Here is a 20443-nt window from a genome sequence, read left to right as displayed (position 1 = left end):
CCTTTGATTTTCCCTCCTAGCTGTCTGGGTTTCAAGCACACTAGGAATGCATAGCTGTTCAGCTGCCATAGGAAACTACCATGGACACATCAGCGTGACTGAGGTCAGTACGTGTGCACATGGCACCGCTTTTCTCCTATTGCCCTTTTTCTCATCCCAGAGCGAACGCTGGACCCCCATTGCCTTTAGCCAACGTGCTTTATAATTGTATAGACTCATTCTTCCAGGTGACCTTTCTTAATTACCAAAAGGAAATGATATACTATACTGTAACCCCAACTCTGACCAGGGCAGGAACAGATTGAAACAAGCTATGAATGCCCTTTAATTCCTCCCCACCTCCCCTCCCCCCTGCATTCCCTCCCCCCCTTCTCCCCACTCCCTCCCCCTCCCACCAGCCTTCAGCCCAGGGCTCAGAGCCCTCCTCCTGGATGGTCTTGTCCCTTCTCCAGCCAGGAGCTGCGCACCTGAGCTCCACCCACTCTTGGCGGCCTGTGGCTTCCTGTGCTGCCTGCTGGGGACCCCCCTCAGCTTCCTGGACTCAGTTTCCAGGGTCACCCCTCGCCATCCGCGCTTCCCCCGCTCCTTCCTCCTCCTTGGTCACGCCCACCCCCTGTCCTCCTCACTGGTGCTCACACCTGTAATCCTAGCTGAGATCTGAGGATCGCGCTTCAAAGCCAGCCCCAGTCAGGGCTTATCTCCAGTGAACCACCAGGAACTGGAGGTGGGGTTGTGACTCAGTGGTAGAGTGTCGCCTTGAGCACTCAGGTACCACCCTCAGGCCCAGCTGGCAACATACAGAAAGTAGGACTTGAGTGAAGGTAGCAAAGAGACCGCAGGTGCTACCGAAGGTGAGCGCCGGCTCCGTTAGAGGGCTGGGATGGGGCTGTGTGTCTAGAGCAGGGCTGTTCCAGCGCTGTGAGCTTGGTAGGCTTCCATGTCTGGCCTGGCTCTGAGTTTCTGGTGCACAGAGCTTGGAAATTTGCATCTTGTCTACTCCGGGAGATGCTGATTGCCAGCCCAGGAATCACACCTCCGGACAGTTGCCCTGGGCCTGACTGAGTACTCCTTCAATATGCAAACTGCTCCAGGGACCAAACGAGGCCTGATCCATGGGTAAAACCCCAGGCCTAGGAGAATAGAAAGAGAGAGAGAGAGAGAGAGAGAGAGAGAGAGTTGGTGTAGACAGTGCTGCACAGCGGTCTCCGTTAGAGGATGAGAGCCTGCGTCCTTCCCTGGGGAATGAGTTATTTCAATCCAGCAGCAAGTGCTAATTGAACAGGATCTCCTCTGGAGACCTCACTTCTGCAAGGTCAAGCGGCAGAAGCTCTCAGAGAGAGGGGGTGGAGATGACCCTGACCTTGGCAGCGGAAGGGAGAGTCACCCTCGGGAACTTCCAGGTTTTGAATTCAGCTCGTGACACCGAGCTGCAGGTGGAGGAATGGGAGGTGGCGAGGTCTGCCCCCAGAGGCCCATCCTGGCTCAGTTCTTCCAGAACATCTGGGTACGGTGTCCCCCACCCCCAGTACTTCCGGATGGCTTCATGAAAGGGAACAGGGCGCAGAGGCGTCTCCTGGTGGGTCAGCAGCCAGGCTGTGAGTGGCAGGAGATCACACCCCAAGGCCCTTCCTGGAACGGGCAGCTCCAGCTGCTCAGCAGCCTCAGTCATTTCCGTGGGTTGTCTTGTAGGTTGTAGGACCCATCTCGGGTATGTTTGGAGGGGGAAGGGAGGGAGTGGGTGGGGGCCCGAGCCACTCTACCCACGCTGAGTGATCTGCCAGCTGCCCCGGCCGGTCCCTGCAGCAGATCACAGATGTGACCCACAAGGGATTTTTGTTTTTAACATTACAGCTAAGATGCTTTCGCTTTATGCCTGGAGCTGCCTATCAGCCCACAGATGGCAGGATAATTTTGTTGTGACCGTTGGTGTCAGTGTTGCAGTAGTTACCTATGACTCACCATGCACCATCTACGTACTTTACCGTCTCTGTGAGCCCTGGGAAATAAGTGGTCTTGCCCCATTTCTGCAGAGGAGGACATGGGGATCCGCAGAACCAGAGGTCACTGGCAACGCCAGGACTGTGACATTGGGCCCTGTGAACAGTGTGGATTTCCACCAACCAGGCGTCAGGCCCAGGCAGCTGGCAGGCAGCCCCGGAAGCCCAGGCTCTTGACCCCCCGCAGTGTCCGGGCAGCGGAAGACTGTCAGGTGGATGAAATCAAGTCAAGTAGTGATTTAAAAACTCTTCATCAGAAGGAATCACGTGCCTTATTTTCTTAATGATCCTATTTTCCATTAATCTTAAAAAATGCAAACAGAGGTAATTGGTGTTTAATTAAAGCCGCCAGTGTATTTCAATAAAGAACATTTTAAATCAGGGGGAAAAAAATACAAAACCCCTGCATTTGCATGGCTGTATTGATTTGCTGTGCCTCAACTGGCTCTGCCAGTTCACGCTGCCTTAGGCACCACTGCCACCTGGTGTCTGTGAGAAGAATTGCAGGCTTGGTTCCTACTTGTTGGCAAAGTGGCTGCGTCTGAATCTTCGTTTTATCTGTACAAATCCAAAATGTCTATTACATCTGTGGCCTTTAAACTGTTTTGTTATCACCAGATTAACATTTACAGGTACTTTTAATAAAAGTAGCATTAACTATGGATAAATACTTCATTGTCAATTCTAAAGCCAGTCTCTGTAAACACAGTAATAGAGCTCTTTCTCGGCCTGCACAATATCAAGTCCTGGAAGGACTTCTATTAAATTTGACCTCTTCCTCTCGACTCCCCTAGACTCAAACCCTACTAATGACTCGCTAGTTTTGAAACGTTCTAGATTCTCCCTTCACCTGCCCACTGCCTCTGTCCTAGCTGCTGCTCCTGCCTGGACTGCCAACCCTCCCCCTTTACCTACTGAGTTTCTTCTTCAAATGTCTGATCTCGTGGTGAGAGCATGGCTACACAAGTCAGTGTCTCGGTAGCAATGTCTAGAGAAACGGACGGTGCCCTTCCAAGTTCCATCAAGTGTCCTCCCAGCCATCTTAGGAACGGCTGTGCCCTGTGCTTCCATGACTCAGTTAGAATAACCTGCTTCTCTTACCCCAGCACTGTTTCAGGGTTTAAAGAAAAACAGATGTGAAGTGCTCCTCCATCAGGGAGTCTGGTCCCTAGGACAGACAATGGGGCAGGGAAAGCAAGAGGCGACAGAAGCACCTAGAACCTTGAACGGTGCCTAACCTGTGCCAAGTTGTCAAACCAATGTGGTCCCTTGCCTGTTGAGTCTTGCTTGCAAAACCATTGTGGTGTTGGGACCTCCTTCACCTATTGCCACGCGCCTCAGCCCTGGCCAGCTTCCCCAAGGACCTGGCGGTCAGGATGGAGGGGGCTAAGTAAGGATGCTATTTGGGGCAACCTCAGTTCATCTGAGAGTGGACGGGTCACCGTCGTGGGCTTCCCGGGTCTCCCAAAGGATGGTAAACATTGCTGTGTTCCTCTGGCCAGGTGGTTGACAGTGACAGGCCCGAAGGCTCCAAGTTCCGGCTCAGCGGGAAGGGCGTGGATCAAGATCCCAAAGGAATTTTCAGGATCAATGAGAACACGGGCAGCGTCTCCGTGACACGGACCCTGGACAGAGAAATGATCGCCACGTACCAGGTGAGTGCCCTGCCCGTCTGTGTGCCCCCGTGTCCCGGGGCGTGGCTGCAGTGCCCTCTGCCTGTGGGGCAGTGAGCGCCAGGGCCTCGGGCTCCCGGATGGAGCCCCAGGCCTGCTTCCAGCTTTGGCCCGTGGGAGGTGCTGGAGCCCTCAGAGCGGCTCTCTACGCCATCTTTGGCTTTCCTGAGACCCCCTTAGCGATGGAGAATGGGAAGAGGAGCAGACCCTCCGACGTGGTCATTCTGCTCTCACAGATCTGACCAAGAAGCAGGGAGGGGAGAGCGTCCCTCGTTGTTGTTTGATTTGAAACGATGCTGTAAGAGGCCGTGGTGCGCTCCGCAGGAAAACTTGCTAAGTATTTAGCAGTTGGGGTCTGGGCGTTGTGGCCTGCTGCCAGATGGTTTTCTGCAGCGTTTCAAGTGCTCTCGAAGACGCGTTGGGTCTATGGAGAGACCGGCCGTGTCCAGTGGGCACAGCACCTCACGTGGGGTGTCCCTCGGTGGGGGACGTGTTTGCACGCATCAGAATGGCTGTGCGTTTACAGGTGAGAGGAAACGCACAGCACTGATGGCTGAGTTTGTCTGTTGCTCTCTCCCCCAGCCCTACTGGGGGGTTGTGGATTCCAAGCGAGGAGTCCGTACCTCAGGGACACTGGCGGCTTCCGGTGCTGGACATGGTGGGGGGAGGGGGAGAGGGAGGGGGAATGAACCGCGGTGGCTCATGAAAAATCTGCCAATGCCAGCAGGCTCCATGTTGACCATGCACTCCAGCGTCTTGGTCCCAGGAGAGCACGGGCCCCCGCTCAGACTCCCCCTCAGAAGCCTGGCCAAAGGTTTTCTGGGCATCTGCAGGAGGCAGCGAGCACTTGTCAGTGAGCCCCCAGGGGTGAGCCATCTCTCCATCACAGACCCAAGCAGGAAGCTGCTCAGCCACTGTTGAAATTGCCAATTGGCCCCCTCAGAAATGTCCAGTGCCAGCTGGCCGTGGCAGTGACCAGAGAGGGCCTGGCAGCTGTGGGCATCCGCTGCTGTAGGAGAAGCGGGCAGCGGAGCGTGGGCATCTGCCCTTCCCTCTCCCCACGCCGCCGTAGGAACAGCCAGGAGGCCTCAGATGCAGGGACTGCACCCGTGCGTTTCGGGGCTTGGCGTACAAAATGTCTTCCAAGCGGGCCTGGTCCCTGGGAGCCATTTGGGGACGGGAGCAGCAGCAGGAAACCACAAACCTCGGCCTTTGAGGACTAACGCCACCAGGCAGCCTCTGGCCGGCTGCATCCCTTGGTCGTGACACCCGGGTGGGGGTGAAGGCCTCCTTTGGGAGAATTTCTGACGTGTGATCGGCTTTGCCCGTGACCTCCGCAGGGAGAAGGACATGCTGTCACGCGTGTGTGGGGGCTTTGCTGTAGGACAGGATGGCTGAAGGGACAAGAGACACTCACCCGGCCCCCGATTTGCTCACGAAGAGCTGCCCGTGCGTGGGGCTGAGCTCGGGAGGGGGCTGCAGGGATGTATGAAGGGGTTGTGTTTGCATCTAAGTGCTCTTTAACATGGCCGCTGGGGGCGAGGGCTCTGGGATGGAAAATGGCCGCCCGCTCTGCGTAACGTCTCCCTGGCCTGTGTGAGTTCAGACACCCCCACCCTCTCTGATCTAGTGATTTGATTCTCGTCCATAAAGTGTGGCTAGATCTCACACCTAGAAGGATCAGAAAAGGAGAGATGACTCGTGTTTGTAGCGGGCAAGTAAAATAGGACTGTCTCTTGGCGCTTCTCATACTTGCTCTTCGCAGCTGTGTGTGGTGTCGCGTGGCGGGGCTGGCTGTATTCCAAGCATGGCCGTCCCGCGCTGGTTGTGGGGTGCTGGCAGGTGGCTGCCCCAACGTCCTAATGTCTGGAAAGCAGGAATCGTAATGGTGAGCTCAGAGCATTTTGTGAGGGTTAAATATCAGACATTTGGTACAGTACTGGGCCGTGGTAAGCCCCAAGGGGTAGGGCAGGAAGACAGTGAGACCCAGCACACAGGCTCCCGGCTTCCCTCTGCCTTTCGTTTCTGTGTCTACGGTTTGATCTAAAAAAATCTTCCCCATGGTGGGCAGATGACAGGCCCGGAAGTTGTACTTTGTGGGTCATGGAGGTGGCATTACCCAGGCCCAGGTGGGCCCAGGTCCCCTTCCCCAAGGCTGTGGGAAGGCAGCATCTGCCAGGCACACTGGGGAGGACCCTGAAAATGTAGAGCCAGCCCCGCCGCTCTCCTTCCCCCCAGCCTGGCAAGGCTGGCCTCTCCTGCCTCACCTCCATTGCTCTTCCTTGGAGTTTTGTCCTGTTTCTTCCTATCCTTGCTGGGGAAGTCCCCCTCGTTATCCACCCTGTGCGCGCTGCTTCTATTTCTGCATTTTCTGGGAGCTGGGTCACTCTGGTGTGCATATATTTTGGCCAAGGAACAGTAGCAATTCCAGTCTGGTCCAGCGTCTGTGTGAAATAACTTTCCATCTCAGTAGCTCGGATCCATCTTCTTCACAGCACTCAAAATGGCAGGGGTGAACTTCTCCTTCAGAGCCCAGAATCCTGTCTTCGTACCTCCATGCTTTACTTTCTACTCTTGCAAGTTCTGAAAGCAGGGAGCCTGTGGGTGAAGATCTTGACATCATAATTGCTACGGTGTTGTTGTTTGCTTAAAAGTTAAATGCTGCTCACTTGCAAGTGTTCGCATTTCCCCAGCAGCGGTGCTCTGAGCTTTCTGTGGCTACAATTGATAGGGGAAATGTCTTCGGCTCCCAGATGTGTGTTGTCATTGAAACTACTCTTTTGGGGTGTGTGTGTGTGTGTGTGTGTGTGTGTGTGTGTGTGTGTGTGTGTGTGTGTGTGATTGAAACTACTCTTTTGGGGTGTGTGTGTGTGTGTGTGTGTGTGTGTGATTGAAACTACTCTTTTGGGGTGTGTGTGTGTGTGTGTGATTGAAACTACTCTTTTGGGGTGTGTGTGTGTGTGTGTGTGTGTGTGTGTGTGTGTGTGTGTGTGTGTGTGTGTGTGTGTGTGTGTGTGTGTCCGTCCATCCTTGTACTTGAACTCTGGACTTGGACACTGTCCCTGAGATCTTTTGGCTCAAGGCTGGCACTCTACCACTTGAGCCACAGCACCACTTCCAGTTTCCAGGTGGTTCATTGGAGATAAGAGTCTCATGGACTTTCCTGGCCAGGCTCAAATCTCAGCCTCAATCTCAGGATTACAGGGATCCTCAGATCTCAACCTCCTGTGTAGCTAGGATGACAGGCGTGAGCCACCAGCGTCCAGCTCTTGAATGCTACATGGTGGATCGTGGGCAAAGCTCTTCCTGTGCATTCTCCTGTTTAATCTGTGTCCCAGGAGAGACTTAAGAAGTAGGTGCTCAGGCCAGCGTGCAAAAGCAAATAACAGTTATATAGCTTCTTCGAGGACCCGAGGCTGGTGTGTACTGGGTCTGTGATCTTTCTGGATTTCTCTCCAGCTCTGAGAGCTGCGCCCCCCAGCCCTTGATTTTACCTCTGCTTCCTGGTTTTAGCTCCAGCCTCACCCCAACCAGGCTTTGCTCTGCACTCAGTAAATCCTCCAGCCCTTTCTTCCTCATTGAGCTGGGAAAGCCTGACAGGCTGGGTGATCTATTACTTCTTAAATACCACCCGGTTCTGCAACCTCCACCATTTTACCACGCCCTCTGACCCAGCGCCCCCAAAGTCGCGGACCACCTCCCGTCATCCTAACCTGAAGTGGCACCTGGCAAAAATAATTTGGGTCTTTCAGCATCGGAAGCTGACATATTAACGCGAAGCTTCCTGAAATATTATTCATTATTATGCATTTTGCCAGCATTTGAGTGATTTGTGAACTCTTCATTGGAATAAAGTACTGTAAATGATTCATGAATGACCAAGTTTATGAAATTCTATAAAAATATTAGCAGGTGGTAATGATTTCTCTCACGCTGTGACTATAATCTGCCGGCTGCAGATTTGTCAATCTGGGTGGACGGGAGGAGGGTGGGAGACGGAGTCTGGGAGGCAGGTGGGAAGCCAGATGGAGGGCTTGGGATGGAGACCAAAAGGAAGAGGGACAGACCGCAGTAGTGGGCAAGTGTCATCAAGGGAGACTGACGCCCTGATCGGGGCCCACAGTGGGAGATTCACATGGGTAGGAAAAGAGAGGAAGGAGCGTGAGAACTAACATTTACTGAGCACCTATTATGTGCTTGAGAACTTTCTAGCCCCCCTCCCTCCCTCCCTCCCTCCTTCCCTCCCTTCCTCTCTCCCTCCCTCCCTCCCTCCCTCCCGCTCTCTCCCACTCTCTCCCCCCCCCCTCTCTCTCACACACATACACACCCCTATGAAAATGGTTGATGATCTTCACTGATGACTTGGCTGAAGACCAGAGGGCTCCTCGAGATGAGTTGTTATTATTAATGCCAATATTCTTTGAACACTCTCAATGCGCCCAGGCTCCTTGGTAAATATTTAAAGGATGATCTCATTTAACCTTCGTAAAGATGAGCTTGAAAGTCTCCAATTAAATTATCGAGCAGACAGCTGGGACACCTCTGCTCTTGGCCCCAGAACCCAGACAGGAATTCAATGTCCCCCCTTCCGATATGGCCCGCCTGCTCAATGCGACAGGACTTGCTCTCCCCATGAGCCAAGTTCTCGGTCCGAGTTTTGACTTTACGGTTAAGAGCTTGGCTGTAAAGTTGGAACCGTCTTGGCGGTGGGAAGCATTCCCTCTCCTCTCTCCCTTCACGCATGCATCCCTCCCCTGCTCCACTGGTGACCAGAGAGAGATCCAAGATGACAGAACTGAAAAGACATCGGAGTGAAGTAATGAACACTGCTGTCCAGTGCCACAAGGCCTCTCAACATGAGTGGGCCTAAGGCATTCAAGAGGCGCGGAGGTAGCCGGGTGGAGTGTGGTTGAGTTGATGAGCTGGGTTGCGCCCCGGCGATGCCCCCAGCAGCCGGGTGAGGTCGCTCCACCTCTGGTGGAATTTGCTGTCAGTGCAATTCCCGAGTTCATTCTGAGAAGGCAGGGGACGGTCGTTGACAAGCCCAGCTGGTGAGGAGAGGTGACTTCTCACCCGTGATCAGAACTTGTCACAAAGGTCCTATCAGGTCTCGTGGCTCAAAAAGAGCCCCGAGGGATAGGAAAGATAGAACTGGGATTGAAGGCCCAAGCTTGGGAGGTAGGTCTACCAAGATTCAGATTTTGACCTGCTGTGGGAGGAAATGGCCGTTCCTGTAGGTGGAAATGGGCGGGTACTGGCCATGTCCCCGTGCGCCCCGATCCTGCGTCGGCATCGGCACCTTGTTGGCGGCTGGACGTCTGTTTGCTCCACTTTGGAATGAGAGTTCGTGATTGCAGCAGGCCTCCTGCCGGGCCGTGTGAGGGCAGAAATGCAGCTCACAGACGGCAGGTCAGCTGGCTGGCGGCCGGCCTGTCCCAGGCCATGAGGCACTTCAGTCCTTGCAGTGAAACAGAGATGGGATGATCACTGGCATCCAGATGGCAGCTGAGCCGCTGCTGGCCAGGGCGCTCTGGAAGGCGGTCAGCCGATGATGGGCAGCTCTCAGCGCACACCTCCACCCGCAGCATGGCCTGGGAACTTGTTAGAAGTCCCAGCCCATACCTGCTGGGTGAGGAACACTGGCACGGGTTCCCAAGTCTGGATGCAACACCCACTCCAGGTTCTGCCTCGGCAGCCTCAGAGCCACGGGTCTAAACATGCGCGGCCCAAGCGTGTCAATCACCACAGCGCAGCACACTCATTGGCTCACCCCTGCGAGGAGACCTTTAAGGTAGCGTCACTGTAGCCCTGCTGGGCTGGCGGGTCCATGCCCGGGATCTGCCCATTGCTCTGTGGTCCACAGAACTGCCTTTTGTTCCTCTGCTGGCCTCTGAGAGCAGGGCAAACCTGGCCCCATCCTGGCAAGGCCTGGGCAAGTGTGCAATGCCACGTGATGGAGCGATCGCTTGTTTCTCCGAAACCAGCGTGCGAAGCCCAAAGATGAAGACATCTTTAGAAGACTGAAGCGGGGGCAGCCAAGATACTGCCTGAGGGGAGGGAGGTGGCCTCGGGGGCGTCCACAAAGCCCGCGGTTTTGCCCTTTTAGATCCGCGACCTTCCACGTGGCATCTGCGGGGCAGGAAAATCCCCTGGGGAGCGCTCGGGCACCCCCTCCCTGCGTGTGGGGCCGCAGTCAGAGCAGAAGGTCTCGGAGCGTGACGGAGCATCCGGGGGTCCCTAAAGTTCTCCAGCACCTCCCCTGCCAAGCTAGGCCTGGGAGCCACTGAGCTCCCAGGTTCACTGTGTGCACCTCAGCTCTCTTGGGGTGAGGCACGGGGGACCCCCGCCACAGGGGCGCAGCCACCCCGGATGAGATGGTGGGGGAGGGGGGCCACACAACAGGACACTCGCATAGTTGCCCATCTATCCATCCCCTGACTCAGAGAACGCACCTTCTCGCCTCCCTGTAGACACAAGCGCTTAAAAAAGCAGAGGAACGCCGGGAAATGAAACCTGGCGAGCGAAGGCGCGTCTGTATTCCGACTGCTCCCGGCAAAGGTCATTCCGATGGCCTCTCGGCCCGTGGCTGTGATCGAGGGGAGTTAAAAGTAATTGGGGATTTGGGAGTCTCTCCTCAGCCCCGCGCCTCCAAGCCGCTCCATCACACTCTTCCCAGTCTGGCTTCTCTTATCTGCCAGGCGCAGCTGGTGAAACTGAGGCATGACGCGGCGAGGCCGCGCTCACCTGGATTAGGCCGCCCAGGTGCCGCCGCTGATTATTTATTTGGTCCACTAAGCAAAGCTGCTTCCTCACCCGGAGCTATGGAAACACATTTTTCCCCCTGAACTTCATTAGCACAACCTCCTCTCTCTGAAGAGCCGCGACTTCAACTACTTCTCTCTCCCCCTCCCCACCTTCCCCGCACCCTGGGCCTTGAATGGCAGACCCCCGACCCTCATGTAACGTTCAAGAGGCTGAAAGCAGGTGTGAGGGCCCGGTTTTCTCTCCCATCTTAGCTGTCCAGTTCCGAGACAGCCTGCTTTGTCGCAGCCGCTTCTTCTAATGACACAGTGGTGTTCTCCACCGTGCTGATACGTGATGACGTCAGATCTGAAAGAGTCTGTCGGGCCATTGTCTACACCGCTGAATTCACCAATAAGAGCCAGAGGGAGAATCGGCTGCTTGCTCTGACCTGCACACTCAAGAGATGGCAATGATTCCGCAGGTCCCCCGGGGCTGAGCACACACGCTGGACCCCGGGCCAGGGCTGCCAGTTTAGAGCCGACACCCATGCCAGGCAATGTCACCCTCACGCCACCCATTTGTTTTCAGGTTTGGAAAGAATGAGCAGAGGAGGGGAGAAGGAATTGGATAGGACGGAGGGCTGGGACTAGAGAAGAAAAACCAGGACAAGATAGCACCCTGTGTCCTCTGGAAGCAGGTTTGAAAGCTGTGGGTGGGGCAGTAATGACCGATGTCACTCAGCAGGTAGGCTATACCAGACTGAAGGGGATGCGTGTTAAGGCCATTTTAAGAGATGCGGTCAGATCTGGGCTTACGTGCTGCAGCTTGGTGCCAGTGACAAAGGCTAGTGCAAGTGGACACGCGCGTGCACACACACACACACACACTCAGGGCTCCTGCAGCACTTCTCCTGGCTGGAAGTTGGTGTGTGGTGTGGGCATGACCATTGATCATTGATTGGGAGACCTCAGGAAGCTTCCTCAGCCTCCCACGGGTGAGCAGGGCACCGTGTCTGCCAGGTCTGAGCTCCTCCACGGCACGCACATTCCTGTCGAGACCCCTTGGCTCCTCTCGGAGGAAAAGGGGCTTGGATGTCCCCCCCAGGGAACGCCGTCCTTACCTCTTGGGGACTCTCAGCCTCCCGGGTCTTGGCAGGAATGGTCTCTCCGGGGACCTCACGCATTGCCTGACGTTGTTTCTGGTGGACACAGCAGGAGGAGGCTGCTGACATCTCCTAGGCCGGGGTGCTGCTCGTGCCTGCCCGTGCTTGGACGGTCCACGTGGCCATGGAGCCCTGCTCTTCAGGCCCCACGAGGGGCTGAAAGCATCCCATGGCCTCCTCACTCAAGCATTCGCAAGTCTGTGTCTCTAGGGAAACCTCAGAAAGGGACTCTGGCCCTGTCCTCCCAAAGTTCAGTCTGGCTCCGTGACACATAGACCACAGTGTCACGTGACAGGGGGCAGGGGACAGGAGCCAGCTTCGGGAGGACACCCAGTCACGCACGTGTTCAAGAATGAGGGGCAGGGCTGGGCGTGGCTCTGAGGTCGTTTGTCGCACACAGGCAAGGCCCTGGCTTCTATCTCCAGCACCACACCCCAAAACAGGGGAAGAAGGAGGGTCCGTAAGCCTGGTGATGGGGCGGGGGGACAGGGCAGGAAGAGGGTGCTGAAGAGGGCGCCCAGCACCTGCGGAGAAGTGCACACACAGGTGCAGGAAGAGGACCCTCGAGGCGGGAGGCCTGAACTTCCCCGCCAGGCCCCCCACCATGGGGCAGAGACTTGCACCATCAGATGTGGCTTCCCTTGTGGAGAGGGGAGGTAGCCGGGTCCTTCCTGGGGTCTCTGAAACCGTGTGAGGCATCTTTTTCTTTAACTGTTCTTTTCACCCCAGAAGCCCAGCTGGGGCTGGGATGGTGGCCTTCCTGCCTGGCTTGGCTGGGGGTGAGGCGGGGGGAGGAGGGAGGCTTACATTTCCTCAGCTCAATCCTCAGCCTCTCAGGGGGTCTCGCCACAAACTGGCATCCAATTTGCATTTCAGGAAAATAAGATTGATTTGAGCAAGGCAAAAAAAAAAATAACATTCAAATCGCCATGAAATCGAAATTAATTCAAAAATGCCTTCGTGTGTCAAGATCCCACTACCTACTGGGCACTGGGGACAAGGAAGGATGTAATGGCAGAACCGTTCCATTCTAAACCCCCAAAACCTCTGTGTGAAGAGACCAGTCCTCTTCAGTGAGTCTGGCTCAATCTCCAAGCCTTATATATATATATATATATATATATATATATACATACACACACACACACACACACACATTCTTTTCCTTTTTTTTTTGTAATTTCCCAAACTTTGAGTTCTCTCTTGTGCAGGAGTTTATCGGCAAGCTATCTCAAACTTATTTATTGAGCACAGCTGGCCAGAGCTGATTTGTTTGGTTGGAATCTGTCTTTAAGATCTTTATTATGAGGAGGGTCCCTGGTAGTGAAGCATTAGGCACCAAAAGACTAGTTGCCTACCACTTTCCCTTTCTTCCGGAGGATATGCAGATGCTCACATAACTGGTTCCTGCCAGCCAGGCCCACCTCTCCTGGCACCGGGCCCAGAGGCCCACAGGCTAGCCAGGAAAAGAACTCCCTACCAGGCAGGTAGCTCACGGGTGCTCATTTCTGCATCTGCAGACAGCACCAAAGGGAGCCTTGTTCAAGGTCACAGGCTTGACATTCTGAAGGCAGAGCCAAGTGAAAACAGACAGAGAACACAAGACTCACACAGCCCAGGAAACGATGGCCGAAAGCAAGGCTCACTAATGAGGCTGGGTTGCCCCTGAGTGTGGGAAGGTGCCGGTAGGAGGAGGGGCGGGGAGCGAAGCTGACCATGTCCTCCTCCAGTTGATCACTAATTTCTGGGCGTGGCACAGGTGAAGGTAAAGACCTGAACCAGAACCTTGGCAGGCCTGGAGAAAGGCGGCAATACTGGGCATTAACTGTGAGTGTGTTCTCTCTCTTCCAACGGTTCAGTACAGAAGGTGGATCATTTGCAGCAGGGTGTGTCTTGAAAAGGCCTGTCTACCCACAATGATGGCACAGTTTCATCATGCAATTTTTCCTTCCCGGGCTCTGACTTTGGCCCAGCTCTACAGACTTTGGTTGGGGCAGAGTCATATGGGGAAAGGAGGAGCCTGCCTTCCAGCATAGAGAACCTTCTAGAGATTCTGTACATCATGTCCCTCATCACAGAACAGTCCTATTCCCCCATCGTCCTTCCTGTCCCGAGAACAGTTTTGTGAGTTGTGAAGGGCAGATCGTGGTCTGTGTAGCCCAGAGTGACTCGTGGACACTTGTAGCACCCAAGGGAACCCCAGGACACCCTATGACACCCCTTCTCCCGAGGGCGAAAGGAGGCGATAGCAAAACTGCTTTCTCTGGCAGGGTTTCCCGCCAGGGCAAAGAATGCAGGCCTCTTCCAACTCTCTTCTGTTTCTCTTCTTAAAAGTCGTTCATCCCCACGCTTTGTGAGGCCCATGGTCTTCAGGCGTGAGCCGGGCAGAGGGGACAGTTGGTGATGATTAGAAACATTTTGGGTTAGCACGATGGGGTGGAGGTGTTCTCGGGGAGGAGTGGGTGAAGGCCAGGGATTCCTCTGCACAACACAGAGAATGGTCTCACCCCGCGAGGCCGCAGAATCTCCACAAAGGACACAAATAATCGAATCCACCAATGAGCGCTGAGAGCCATAGTGCACCAGCGTCCATCTACATAAGTCCCGGGCAGCATTGTAGCCGGAGTCTGATGGCATCAGGCCTCCATCTGCCCCCGGGCTCCTCCCCTACATTCTGAACGCTGGCATAATGCAGTTCTAGAAGAATTCTCCAGTGCTTGTTTTTTTAAAAAAGTTCTGTATACTGTTATTTTTTTTTAATTTCCCCCACTCCTTTCAGAAGATAAATTCCATTTCCTTACTCCTAAGGGAAAAGTAATTCCAACATAGGCCATTTGTCTTTGGTACCTTAAGATCTCGATAATTTACTGCAAGTTTATTTTTATTGAAAATTATGTAGATATTATTCAGAAATACCATTTCCAACTATGCAGCACACTTAGGCAGAGTATCTCTTAAAGCTTTAATACGAGCGCCGAGGATCCACGCTGGAGCAAACGCTTCTCTAAGATATGGCATTTCTTCTTCTTTTTAAATTATTCACTGCCTTTGAGATCCTCACCCTCATGCACTATAAAATGCTGGAGGATTAAGATATTTTCAAAATGGAGATGGTGTTATAAGTCATGAGTTGTTACCATTTGACTGCAATTCAAACTCATGGCCCTTTCTATCGCTTTTATGATTAATTCAGGAACAACCTTCATTTAAAATGCATTTTAGATGTTTAACTTGTGAGGCCAAATAGGCTTAATTTGAGCTTGGTAGAAGCACTTCAACCTCTGAAGCGTGTGGACAGTCAGTCTCTCCTCCCCTTGATTGCGTAGCCTAAAAAAGGATCCAGATGTTAAAATAGAATGGTTTCTCTGATCCATTTATCAGAACCTAAGAAGTGAGCAATGCTCCCAACACACAGAGGTACACACACACACACACACACACACACACACACACACACACACACAGGCACACGAGTTCTGTGCTCTCGGGAACATTTCAGAGAGAGTAAAAGCAATCGTGTCTTTAAAATTCACCATGTACATAATAAAGACATCTGCAGGAGATGTAGATGAAAACTTACTGAAACCAAAATTTTCCATACTTTAGTTTAAAAAAATAAAACAGTTCCTATGCAAACTATGACCAGCCTGAGAAATCACACTTCAGAGAGTAATACTGGTGAGAAAAATATTGCATTAATGGATCTGGAGACAAGTAGTCAGCACGGAGATGTTTAGTGGGTACCTACGTGGTTAGCCATTCTAAAAAGACCACTTGGGACCCAGATTCTGACGTCAGTTCATGAAGAAACACAAATTCACCCTGCTTCCATGAACAGATGGGAAGGAGTCTCCTCTCCCTGTCCTGTTACCCGGAACCAGGAATCTGGACATGGAGACTGCAGCTGAGGAAGGGGCCTGGTTTTGTTTTCCCATCTAAGTGTGAGCTTCCCTGGTCTTCGCTGAGATGTGATGTCTTGAAGGGCTTGAAATCTGGGAAAACCTGATTGTGTGCGTGGGTTTTGATCCCCAGCGCCATCCCTGGGTTGGTTCGAGGTCACTTGTTAGCTGGACTGAAAGGGAAGACTGTGTTCTTTGTCATCTGGTTTGGTGGAGGGTTTGGTGAAGTCAAATTTCTTAGAAATCAATTGCTCACCAATCTCAGTACGTGTTTAATTTCTTTGTCGTTATTGTCAAGGTGATGTATAGAGGGAGGGGTTACAGTTACATAAGTCGGGTGGAGAGTACATTTCTTTCTGGGCAACATTACCCCTTCCCTTGCTCTCTCCTAGTTTTTCAATGTGTTTTACAGGATGGAACACCCACCCTGGTGAACATTTTTCTCTCATGCCCTGTAGAGTAGAGTTTTGGCTATCTCCCTGTCACAGAGAACTAAGTCCAGCACCATGGAGGCCTGGGAGGCCTGGTTGGAGGGGGGGGTCCTTGCCTCTAAGTTCAGCTGTGAGGGACAGGTACATCTTCCTCTCGCCTTGGCCAAGAGCTTGCTTCTTGAAAGATGGCCCATCATTGCCAAATGCCTTGAGTGTATTGTTGCTAGCCTTCCTGTGACGGGCTGAAGAAAGACTCCGAGGCCCAGTGCCCGGCCCCACGCTTCACCTCTCCCTCCAGACCCGCCCCCATCCTCATCCTCTCCACCAGCCACCCTTCCCCTGTCACTCCCGAGAGAGCCCAAGAGTGGTGTCATCTGCACGGAGCGCAGGAGCAGACCGGTTGTAAGTTACCTCTGCGGAGAGAGCGCCATGGCTCAGCAGCTAAGATGGAAATTAAAAAAAAAAAAAGATAAATGTGAGGAGGAGATGAGCTGAGTGAGCTTTTGCCAGGGCGCACTGTCACAGCCGGTGAGGGGAGAGGGGAAGCTCTGCATAAACAGAGTGTACACCAAGGCAGTTAATAATGTTTGAAGACCCCCGAAGAGCCTCTTATCCTGGTCAGATTCACGAGCCTCTCTTCCGCCTCTTGCTTCACCACCCAAGCTGGGCGTATTGTCATGTTTCCAGGGCGGCCAGCGGAGGGCCGAGAGCACGGATCATGCCACCTTCCACAGGCAGAGCGGAGATGATCCACCAGGCCACGGTGTGACCAGCCCTGCTGGATCATGCCCGGCTCTCATCCTGCCCAGACTCCTATTTAAACAGAAAGTCTATCCAAAGATGGGCTGAGATGTTCACCTTCGCTGTCCCTCACCCCCACAAAACTGTGTTGATGGACTCTTCTCCTTGCGTGCCTGACAGAGAGTGGTCAGACCTGCCTTGGTGGTGGGGGGAGGCAGGGGGAACCCCCAGAGTTTACACCTCCCCTTACCGTCTCGGACAGAGATCACTGGGGGTAACAAGACTCTGGGTAATTGAAGCTCTAGGAAGCAAAACTACAGATAAGAGTGGATTGTTTTGGCATGGGAATATTCAAAGTAGGACTGCAGGCATGGAGCACCATTGGAATGATGGCCAGTTTCTCTGGACCTCAGAAGAAGTGAGGGCTTAAAGGCTTTCTTGGGCCAAGGCACCTCCTGAGCACTGTGAGCGCCAGCGCAGGCCTAGGCTTTGCTTTTTGCAGAGAGAGTAACTTGGCCAGCTGTGGATGCTTCCTTTCATTGACTGAGAAGTCTTCTCTCCCATGGCTTCATCATCATCTTAGGAAAGGCTTTTGTGGGACAGCACAGTTCGCATCTCTCTAGACACCGGAGGCCTCTGAAGTCCATCCTCGCTTCTCACTGCAAATTAGAGACGTGCGCGTCGGGCTGTGCCGGGAGAGGCTGTATTGATGACTGTCTCTTGTTCTGCACTTTCTTGCCTTTTATTGCCTGGTGATCTCTCTGCATTCTTGTCTGTGGCTCTGTTTTGACTGATAGTGTTTGTTTTAGATTTGTGAACTTCAAGAGGGCCGAGATGGCACGCTTTAAATGGGCTGCACTGTGTTGGCACAGCTCTTTGTGAATAAAACCCGATCATTCATCCAACAAACACCTGGCAAGTGGTTAGTGTGGGTGAAAGTGTCTACTACTCAAGGGCGTGGCCCGGAGGTTTCCTGCTGCCCCAGGATTCTGAGTGGTGAGAACAGAATGGTGGAGTATTGGCGCTGCTGGTGGAGTGTCCTATCTTCGCTGCTCAGCGTTTCCATCTACTCTCACCAAACATGGACAGCTGACCAGGGCTCCTCGGAATCCTAGGCAGCCAAACCACTGGTAAATGAATGCTGTGTGCTCAGAGGACCCCAATGCTGCTCTCGGGTTCACTAATTTTCTAGACAGTCACAGACTCCCAGCATAGAGTTGTGTCCATGGCTGAGATTCATGACAGAGACAGGACAGGAAGCAGTTGATCCTTTACAGAAGAAAGGTGGAGGTAGGAGGTGGTGGTAGATGGAGGGACACCTCCTACGAGGGTGGCCTCTCCACAGAACCACCCCGCCCAAGACATAGTGCCCCAGCCTCAAGGTGTGACAGCACTGGTACCCCGTGGGGATGCTCATGAGAGACTGGGGGTGCAGGGCTCGTCCTGGGAAGGCTCTGTCCGGTGATGCCACAGACTGATTTCTGGGAGGAAGACTGCGTCACATCTGTTTGCACAGTTCAGACATGGTAAGGTTCTCTCCCCCGAGAATGGGAGGGGGGGACTTGCTCCAACCCCACCTCCCATATGCCAGCCGTCTTTCTAGGGACAGCAGCCTCAGGCTAGCCACAGCGGCTCTTTCCTGTACACCAAGTCAAAATCAGCAAAACGCCACCATTGGAGAACTTTTGAAAACCCTCATCTGACCAAACTGAAGCTGGTTTCTCGCCCTAGAGGCTCCTTCCCTGCCCAGCAGCACCATGCCGGGCTCACTGCAGCATCTCGGATGACCTTGGCTGTACAGGGGACATCTACGAGAAACCGAATGTGAAACAGCATCTGTCCTGTTCAATTTTGAAATCAGACGCTGCAGAGAATCCGGCACAAGAGGATACTTTCTTTCGATGTTTATGAATTACCTCTTACACTTCAACACTGACACATAATTGTTAATTTAAGTAATGCCCCAGTCTCTGATCAGAGGTTCTAAGAGGAAAATTATGCTGAGAAAATTGTGCCTGCCCACTCCAGAATGGAAAAACCCAGGGAATCCATTTAGACTTGGAATTATTAGATGCGGTCTTCATAAACCTATAATCAAGAGGTCATCTGTTAACTAAATAATTAGATTTTTCATTTGAAATGCAAATCTGAATTGTTTTTCCCCATGTAGGGGACATAACAAAGGTTAGATCTCAAGCTTTGAAATATAATTTAAATGTATTCTCAGCATATGAAAAACCTAATCTGATTCTTATATCACCAGGAAGTTTTTTCTTTTCCAACCAGAATTACTTCTCATTTATTTTTATAATCAAGTCAGTGATGGACCTGAGCTGGGGAACATCTTTCTCCTCTAGCTGCTCCGATTTTGGAATCACTGACAAAAGAGGAAGTTGATTTCCACTAGCATTTCCAAAAGGTAGATTTAAATAATCACTTATGGGAATTCTTTTTAATTTATTGTTATTATTATTTTATTTATTTTATTATGTATTATTATATTTTATTATGTGTTATATTATTATATTCTTTATTATTATATTAGATATTATTTATTATTACATCATGTTATATTATTATTATTTTATTATCTTTAAATAATTGTACCAAGGAGTTTCAATTCAACGTGTCAGTTTATGAGTACAATGCATCTTGATCAGTATTGCCCTATCTGTCATCCTTGCTCATCTCTCCCAAACCCACCATCCTGTCAATTTTCCTTGTTCCATTTTCACACACACACACACACATTGAATACATCCACCCCACCCCAAATCCCCTCAGGAGACAAACCAAACAACCCTCAACATTGAACCCAGAAATCAAGAGGGGCCTACATGCTTCCAAGGCTGGATGCAGCTCATACTGGGTGCTTCCACGGACAGGTGTGTTTTCCAGAGAGTAGCCGTTGTGAAACGTCACCTGTGTGCGCCATCTCTACAAGCTCCATTTCTGAAGTCTAGGAAACCCAGGCTGTTAAGTGAAGGGAGGGAACAGGAGAAGGTGAGGTGAACCCAGAGGGGAAGACCCTCTTCTGTTTTCTGGGGGAGGGGCCTTTGAATCAGCAGGGTGAGCCTCAGATCCCAGACCCCCATGGTGGATGTACACCATCCTTGGTGAATCCTTGGTGAAGGTCGCCAGGCACGGTACTGTAAATGGTGGTCTCTAGCCAGATGATTGGGGATCACTCTGAGCAAGAAAATAATGCACGCCCAATCCAAATGCCTCCAAAAGACTGGCCTGGGGCTGTCCTGCTCCCACCAATTGAGCTTAGCCTCTCTATGCCCAGGACTTGATTTTCTATAGCAAGCTATGTGCCAGCAGCACCTGTTTTAGATATTCATTGTTCAGGCTTGGAAGGGAACGTGGTGCCCTGTGACATACCAGCCCAGAGGTTGCTGTGTTGGGGCCCATTTAGCCAACTCTCAGGTAATAGCTGTTGGCATGCCCTTGCAGCCCTGTGTTCATGTTTGTGGCCACGGCAGGATTGTTTGTTCCAGGGGAACAGTGTACATGTCCCCCACCATGTTTGCAATATGTGGTAGAGTTTGCAGTGACCTGATTACTCTGCTTGACGCAGTCCATTAAAACATCACCAATCTTTCTGGTTAAATCCTCACAATAACCTTCGGATTGCTATCTGATGAACAGGCTAGGCTAACAGATGCACAGAGAGGTAAATGGAGCCCATTGCCCATGTGTGGGAGAGCTCCGTGCCATCCAGAGGTGGTTGGGAGAACTGGCCAGGGGCATTTCTTCCAGGCGGGGCTGTCGCTGTCCGTGGTATATACCCTAG

At 52.5% G+C, this 20443-nt stretch overlaps 1 protein-coding gene across 1 annotated transcript in view; it reads left to right on the top strand.

The window, feature by feature from the left end:
* Positions 1-20443, top strand: part of Cdh13 (cadherin 13) — a 726505-nt gene that overhangs the window by 424857 nt on the left and 281205 nt on the right. The window contains exon 5 of the mRNA XM_042671463.1: positions 3500-3652. Within this exon, the coding sequence (XP_042527397.1) occupies positions 3500-3652 (153 nt within the window). The remainder of the gene's footprint in view (positions 1-3499; positions 3653-20443) is intronic.

Source organism: Dipodomys spectabilis, unplaced genomic scaffold (assembly GCF_019054845.1).
Source record: "Dipodomys spectabilis isolate Male_0828 unplaced genomic scaffold, ASM1905484v1 ptg000628l, whole genome shotgun sequence".
NCBI lineage: Eukaryota > Metazoa > Chordata > Mammalia > Rodentia > Heteromyidae > Dipodomys > Dipodomys spectabilis.
This window is presented reverse-complemented; position numbering and strand designations above follow the sequence as displayed.